The sequence below is a fragment of the Mobula birostris genome, chromosome 18 (assembly GCF_030028105.1).
Source record: "Mobula birostris isolate sMobBir1 chromosome 18, sMobBir1.hap1, whole genome shotgun sequence".
Lineage (NCBI taxonomy): Eukaryota > Metazoa > Chordata > Chondrichthyes > Myliobatiformes > Myliobatidae > Mobula > Mobula birostris.
The window spans coordinates 3308268-3315062 of record NC_092387.1 but is presented as its reverse complement, the minus strand read 5'-3'; the positions used below and the strand labels follow the sequence as shown (position 1 = coordinate 3315062).

At 47.2% G+C, this 6795-nt stretch overlaps 1 protein-coding gene across 6 annotated transcripts in view; it reads left to right on the top strand.

Annotated features, from left to right (window-relative positions):
- The first annotated feature begins 5664 nt into the window (after window positions 1–5664).
- The window catches only part of LOC140211781 (leucine-rich repeat-containing protein 49), a 127315-nt gene continuing 126184 nt past the window's right edge, over window positions 5665–6795 (top strand). For 4 of the 6 annotated variants that reach the window (XM_072281928.1, XM_072281930.1, XM_072281927.1 and 1 more), the window contains exon 1: window positions 5712–5811. In XM_072281928.1, the coding sequence (XP_072138029.1) occupies window positions 5770–5811 (42 nt within the window). In that variant the 5' untranslated portion in view covers window positions 5712–5769. Of the gene's footprint in view, window positions 5812–6795 lie in introns of all 6 variants that reach the window. The other 2 variants (XM_072281925.1, XM_072281929.1) reach the window with 1 other exon arrangement.

The window sequence follows — 6795 nt, the reverse complement described above, 5'->3', positions numbered from 1 at the left end:
GAGAGAGGGGATAATGGGGAAGGGGAGGGTGTGGGAGACGGGGTGATAATGGGGAAGGGGAGGGTGTGGGAGAGAGGGAGGATAATGGGGAAGGGGAGGGTGTGTGAGAGGGGATGATGGAGAAGGGGAGGGTGTGTGAGAGGGGATGATGGGGAAGGGGAGGGTGTGGGAGAGAGGGGATGATGGGGAAGGGGAGGGTGTGGGAGAGAGGGGATGATGGGGAAGGGGAGGGTGTGGGAGAGAGGGGATGATGGGGAAGGGGAGGGTGTGGGAGAGAGGGGATGATGGGGAAGGGGAGGGTGTGGGAGAGAGGGGATGATGGGGAAGGGGAGGGTGTGGGAGAGAGGGGATGATGGGGAAGGGGAGGGTGATAATGAGGAAGGGGACGGTGTGGGCGAGAGGATACTGGGGAAGGGGGAGGGTTTGGGAGAGAGGGAGGATAATGGGGAAGGGGAGGGTGTGGGAGAGAGGGGATAATGGGGAAGGGGAGGGTGTGGGAGAGGGGGATAATGGGGAAGGGGAGGGTGTGGGATTGAGAGATGATAATGGGGAAGGGGAGGGTGTGGGAGAGAGGGGGATAATGGGGAAGGGGAAGGTGTGGGATAGAGGGAGGATAATGGGGAAGGGGAGGGTGTGGGAGAGGTGGATAGGTGGGAGAAGCTAACAATGAGGGAGGGTTTGGGAGAGAAGAGGAGGGTGTGGGGAAGGGGAGCAAGGGATGGTAATGGGGAGAGGGAGGGTAGTGTGTGGACGAGGGGTGTGTGGGAGAGAGGTAGGGAGTGGGGAGAACGAGGGTCATGGGGAGAAGGGGAGAGGGTGGGGATAGAGAGGGAGGGTAATGGGAGAGGAGGGGGTGATGGGGTACAGGGAGAAGAGTCCAAATTGTACAAGATTATGTTCCAACATTGAACTGATTTAATCCACTGGGTTTGGCCCCTTTGACATTTATTTACAAACAGCAACCTAATTCCTAAACCTTAAATAGCAGTGCTGATGGAGACACTGAATTACTCTGCTAACTGTATCCCCAAATCCTGACTACTAATAAATAATCAAAGTTGCTGGTGAACATAGCAGGCCAGGCAGCATCTCTAGGAAGAGGTACAGTCGACGTTTCGGGCCAAGACCCTTCGTCAGGACTAACTGAAAGAAGAGCTGGTAAGAGATTTAAGAGTGGGAGGGGGAGATCCAAAATGATAGGAGAAGACAGGAGGGGGAGGGATGGAGCCAAGAGCTGCAGGGATTGCCAAAAGGGATATGAGAGGATCGTGGGACAGGAGGCCCAGGGAAAAAGAAAAGGGAGAGGGGGGAAAAAACCCGGAGGATGGGCAAGAGGATGAGAAGGCTAGAGGGAGAAAAAGGAAAGAGAGAGAGAGAGAGAGAAAGAATGTGTGTATATAAATAAATAACGGATGGGGTACGAGGGGGAGGTGGGGCATTAGTGGAAGTTTGAGAAGTCAATGTTCATGAGCTCTTGGCTCCGTCCCTCCCCCTCCTGTCTTCTCCTATCATTTTGGATCTCCCCCTCCCACTTTCAAATCTCTTACTAGCTCTTCTTTCAGTTTGTCCTGACGAAGGGTCTCGGCCCAAAACGTCGACTGCACCTCTTCCTAGAGATGCTGCCTGGCCTGCTGCATTCACCAGCAACTTTGATGTGTGTTGCTTGAATTTCCAGCATCTGCAGAATTCCTCGTGTTTGTACTAATAAATAATTCCAGCTATGAACTCTGCTGCTTTGTCCCATTGTTAATGTTGTGTTTGGGCTGACCTCTGCATCAAACCTTAAGCTCGTGCATCTACTTTGATCTGGAGATTTTGCACACCATTATTTTCTCGAAGCATTTAATAAATTTATTACAGTATTTTAATGTGTAATCCTTTAATTCTTTCAGTTATCTTAGAACAAGATGAGTTATTTTCAAATGAGTTTTTTGTACAGATGAATCTCTGTTGTGCTTTTTTGGTGGATGGACAATTACACATAGCATTCTGTTCTGCAGGTAGACCATCGCCTGAAAGACCAGGCCTCTGTATTTGACTTTGATATCCACCAGAAATTTATTCTCAGCTCCATCACACTTCATCTACAAATGTGCAGTTGGTTGAGTGGTAGCTGTGTGGAACGAGCTTCCAGCAGAAGTGGTTGAGGCAGGTTTGATGTTGTTTAAAGTTAAATTGGATAGATATATGGACAGGAAAGGAATGGAGGGTTATGGGCTGAGTGCAGGTCAGTGGGACTAGGTGAGGGTAAGAGTTCGGCACGGACTAGAAGGGCTGAGATGGCCTGTTTCTGTGTTGTAATTGTTATATGGTTATATATGATTGTGCGAATATTGCAGAACTCTACTTTATCTGTGGCTGGTCAATGCCTTTTCACAATCTCCAAACATAAACAAAATGGTAGTCACTCCCCGATGAACAGTGAATCCCTCAAACTATTGGTTATTCAAAATCCATAATTATAATTTTCCATAATAAATCATGTCGCTAATTCCTGACATTGTCTAAATGTGACACTGTTAGCAAAATCAATTTTTCTAAACTGCTTCAGGGGCCGAAAGGGGCTATTCTGAGCTGTATCTCAAAGAAAAATAAAATCGGCGTACTTGAACTCACCCTTACTGATATTAGGGTAAGTCTATCATCCTTTGCCCATTCCATTATTCCAACACAATTAATTTTCCTGAAGTTATCTGCTGTTCTAGGTGTCTTTGCTGAAAAGCTACAACTTACAGACATCAGAAAGAGGGACTGGCCATTTGCACTTCAAGCCCGCTCATCTATTTATTAAGTGGTGACCATTTTGACAATTGCGTCACCTCTTTAAACACTAACAGATGCAACCCAAACCTATCCAACCATTCTGAGTCATGGTGTTTACAGCACAGAAACAGGCCCTTCTAAACATTTATTCTCCCCAGTGTTGTTGACAAGCCTCCATACCAACCTCCCCCCCCCACCCCCACCCCCACCCCCACCATCCATGTGTCACGTTGGCATTTGAGCCTGCATCTCCCACTCAGGCTGCCAGCTCATTCCAAATTCGCAGCACCTGACTGAACTTCCCCCTCGTTCACTTTTCACCCATAACCTATGACCTCCAGCTCTTGTTTCACCCAACATCTTACTTCAGTGGTTGGTAAGTGGATGGAGAAGATCGTGAGAGGCAGGATTTATGAACATTTGGAGAGGCATAATATGATTAGGAATAGTCAGCATGGTTGTGTCAAAGGCAGGTCGTGCCTTACGAGCATGATTGAATTTTTTGAGGATGTGACTCAAACACATTGATGACAGTAGAGCAGTAGATTTCAGCAAAGCATTTGATAAGGTACCCAATGCAAGGCTTATTGAGAAAGTAAGGAGGCATGAGATCCAAGGGAACCTTGCTTTATGGACCCAGAGTTGGCTTGCCCACAGAAGACAAAGAGTGGCTGTAGATGGGTCATATTCTGTATGGAGGTTGGTGACCAGTGGTGTGTTCTGGGACCCCTTCTCTTTGTAAATTTGCTGATGACACAAAGGTTGGGGGTGGTGTGAAAAGTGTCAGAGGTTACAGCGGTACATCAATAAGATGCAAACCTGGGCTGAGAAGTGGCAGATTGAGCTCAACCCAGATAAGTGTGAGGTGGTTCATTTTGGTAGGTCAAATATGATGGCAGAATATTGTATTAATGATAAGATTCTTGGCAGTGTGGAGGATCAGAGGGATCTTGGTGTCTGAGTTCATAGGACACTCAAAGCTGCTGCACATGTTGACTCTGTGGTTAAGAAGGCATACGGTGCATTGGCCTTCATCAATCGTGGGACTGAGTTTAAGAGCCGAGAGGTAATGTTGCAGCTATATAGGACCCTGGTCAGACCACACTTGGAGTACTGTGTTCAGTTCTGATCACCACACTGCAGGAAGGATGTGAAAACTATAGATTTACAAGGATGTTATCTGGATTGGGAAGCATAGATTGAGTGAACTTGGCCTTTCCTCCTTGGAGTGACGGAGGATGAGTAGTGATCTGATGGAGGTGTATAAGATGATGAGAGGTATTGATTGTGTGGATAGTCAGAGGCCTTTTCCCAGGGCTGAAATGGCTAACATGAGAGGGCACAGTTTTAAGGTGCTTGGAAGTAGGTACAGAGGAGATGTCAGGGGTAAGTTTTTTATGCAGAGAGTGGTGAGTGCGTGGAATGGGCTGTTGGTGACTGTGGTGGAGGTCGATACGATAGGGTCTTTTAAGAGACTTCTGGACAGGTACATGGAGCTTAAAAAAATAGAGGGCTATGGGTAACCTGGGTAATTTCTAAAGTAAGGACATGTTCGGCACAGCATTGCTGGCTGAAGGGCCTGTAGGTTTTCTATGTTTCTAAATTTTCTCTATTCTTTCAATTTTATTGATCTCTTTTCTGTAGTTTTTCCTGGTTACTTACAGTATCTGCATGCTATACATACTTGTACATGGCTCCAACCGTACCAAAATGGGTCATTCTGCCCTCCATTTCTCTGCAGACCTTTTAGCTCATCTCATTTGCTTATGCCCTTCTCTGTTTTGTGATTTAAATGCCTGAATGAATTAAATGTAGTGATCTATCTGATTCCACCTCCTCTGGCAGCACATTTCAGACATTAACTACTCTGTAACAAACTGACCCCGGAGACCAGCTTTAAATCTTGCGGCCCCTTGTTTTTGATACCCCCTACCATAGTGAAATATTTTGACTATCTGAGCCACTTGTAATCTTTCTACGTCCATCAGGTCACACCTCAGCCAAACCTAACTCCAGAAAAAACACCTATCGAAAGGCCTTCAGTGTTGGCAAGACCCCGATGAACTCATCTGCAGTCACAGACAGTTTTGCAAACACATTTGCACACGACGTTCCGCATGTGCCTAACCAGTGCTTTGTAATATTATGTCCTGACTCTGATATTCTTTGAAGGTAAGCACGCCTTCATGTGCACTGGGATTGTTCTGCAATCTCATCATTGAGATAAAATGTTTTTCATTCTTTCCTATCTTCCTTGGCTACATTCATGTGTAGTGTTGAATGACAATTAAACTTAAACTTTTATTTTCTACGGTCTCTTTTGATAGGTTGCTTTATCAAATGCCGTGGATAAATTCTGTTTCCCTGAGTTTCTCTTTCCCTTCCAATTCCTGATGTACTGTTATTTCTGTGATATTAATTCAAACCTTTATATTGAAGAATGATGCAAAATACTCGGGTAATTCATCTGTCAAATCCATGTTTTCGTTAATCTCTCTTTCTGAAGTTACTTTGTGAACCCTCATTTTTTAAATACCCATAGACGCTCGTAATACCTGTTTTTATATTTCAGGCTTACTAAATGCCATACTCTGTTATTTCCTTGCTTATTAATGTTTCAGTTGACGGATGTTTTATATGCTGATATGATCTGCCACTTTGCGCGGTAACGTGCTGCTTTTGAGTTTGATGCTGGAACATTTTTTGTGGAGATCCTCTTGATCCCGTCTGATGATCCTTGGAACTAACGGCATTGCAGGGCACTCGGCTCTCCCGACCGAACCCAGACTCTTTTAATAATAAGTATCTGGGCGGCAGACTCGCAGCTTTTGGCCGCTTTCTCCTGTTTTCCCGGCGGTTGAACAACTCCCATCCCGGGCCGGGCCGGGCCGGCGTCGGATCATGGAGCGCTGGCGCCACCAGCACCGGAAGTGGCGGTTGTCAGGGAGCCGGGGAGCGCCGGTAGGGAGCGGAGCATCGGGACCGGGAGCAGGGCCGGAGTGGGACATGCTACCCGGCAAATACCGGCCAAGGGTGCTCGGAAACCCGGTAGGTGCTCTGCGGTATCCATGGCAACCCAACCACGCCTCGCCCTTTGTCCGAGGTGCCCGGTTTCGCCGCCTGACCTGGTCGCCGGCCCACACCTCCAATGTCCCATCCCTGTCCTCTCACCCCACCCCACCACCCCATCTCCCCACCTGCCACCCTGTCTCATACCTCATCGCACCTCCAACCTGTCCCCATCACCCTGTCTCCCAACCCACCCCACCTCACCTCTCACCCCATCCAGTCTTCTCACCCTACGTCACCCCACCCCAGGCCCCTCTCTCCCCCCACCTTACTCCACTCCCCTCTCCCCCAACCTCACTCCAGTCCCCTCTCCCCATCTTTAGAAAGGGGTGACATAGGGCCAGAGAATGTTGAATCTTTGTGGGTGGAGTTAAGAAGCTGTAAGGGTAAAAAGAAGCAGTGTGGGAATCATATATAGGCCTCCAAATAGTTGCCAAGATGTCTAGTTGAGATTGCAAAGGGAGCTGGAAAAGGCATGTAATCAGGGTAATGACACATTTGTAATTGGGACTTCAATATGCAAGGGGATTGGCAAAATCAGGTTGGTGTCAGATCACAAGAGAGGGAATTTGTTGAATGTCTTTTTAGAACAGCTTGTGCTTGAGTCTACACAGGGAAAGGCATCTTAGATTGGCTGTTGTATAATAATCCAGATCTTATTAGGGAACTTAATGTAAAGGAGCCCTGAGGAGGCAGTGATCATAATGTGATTGAATTCATACTGCAATTTGAGAGGGAGAAGCAAAAGTCAGATATATCAGTATCACAAAGGAATAAAGAGAATTACAGAGGCATGAGAGAGGAGCTTGCCCAGATGGATTGGAGGGGGATGCTGGCAAGGATGATGGCAGAGCAGAGATGGCTGAAGTTTCTGGGAATAGTTCACAAGGCACAGGATAGACATGTCCCACAGAAGAAGCAGTTCTCAAATGGCAGTGGTAGGCAAATGTGGCTGTTAAGGAC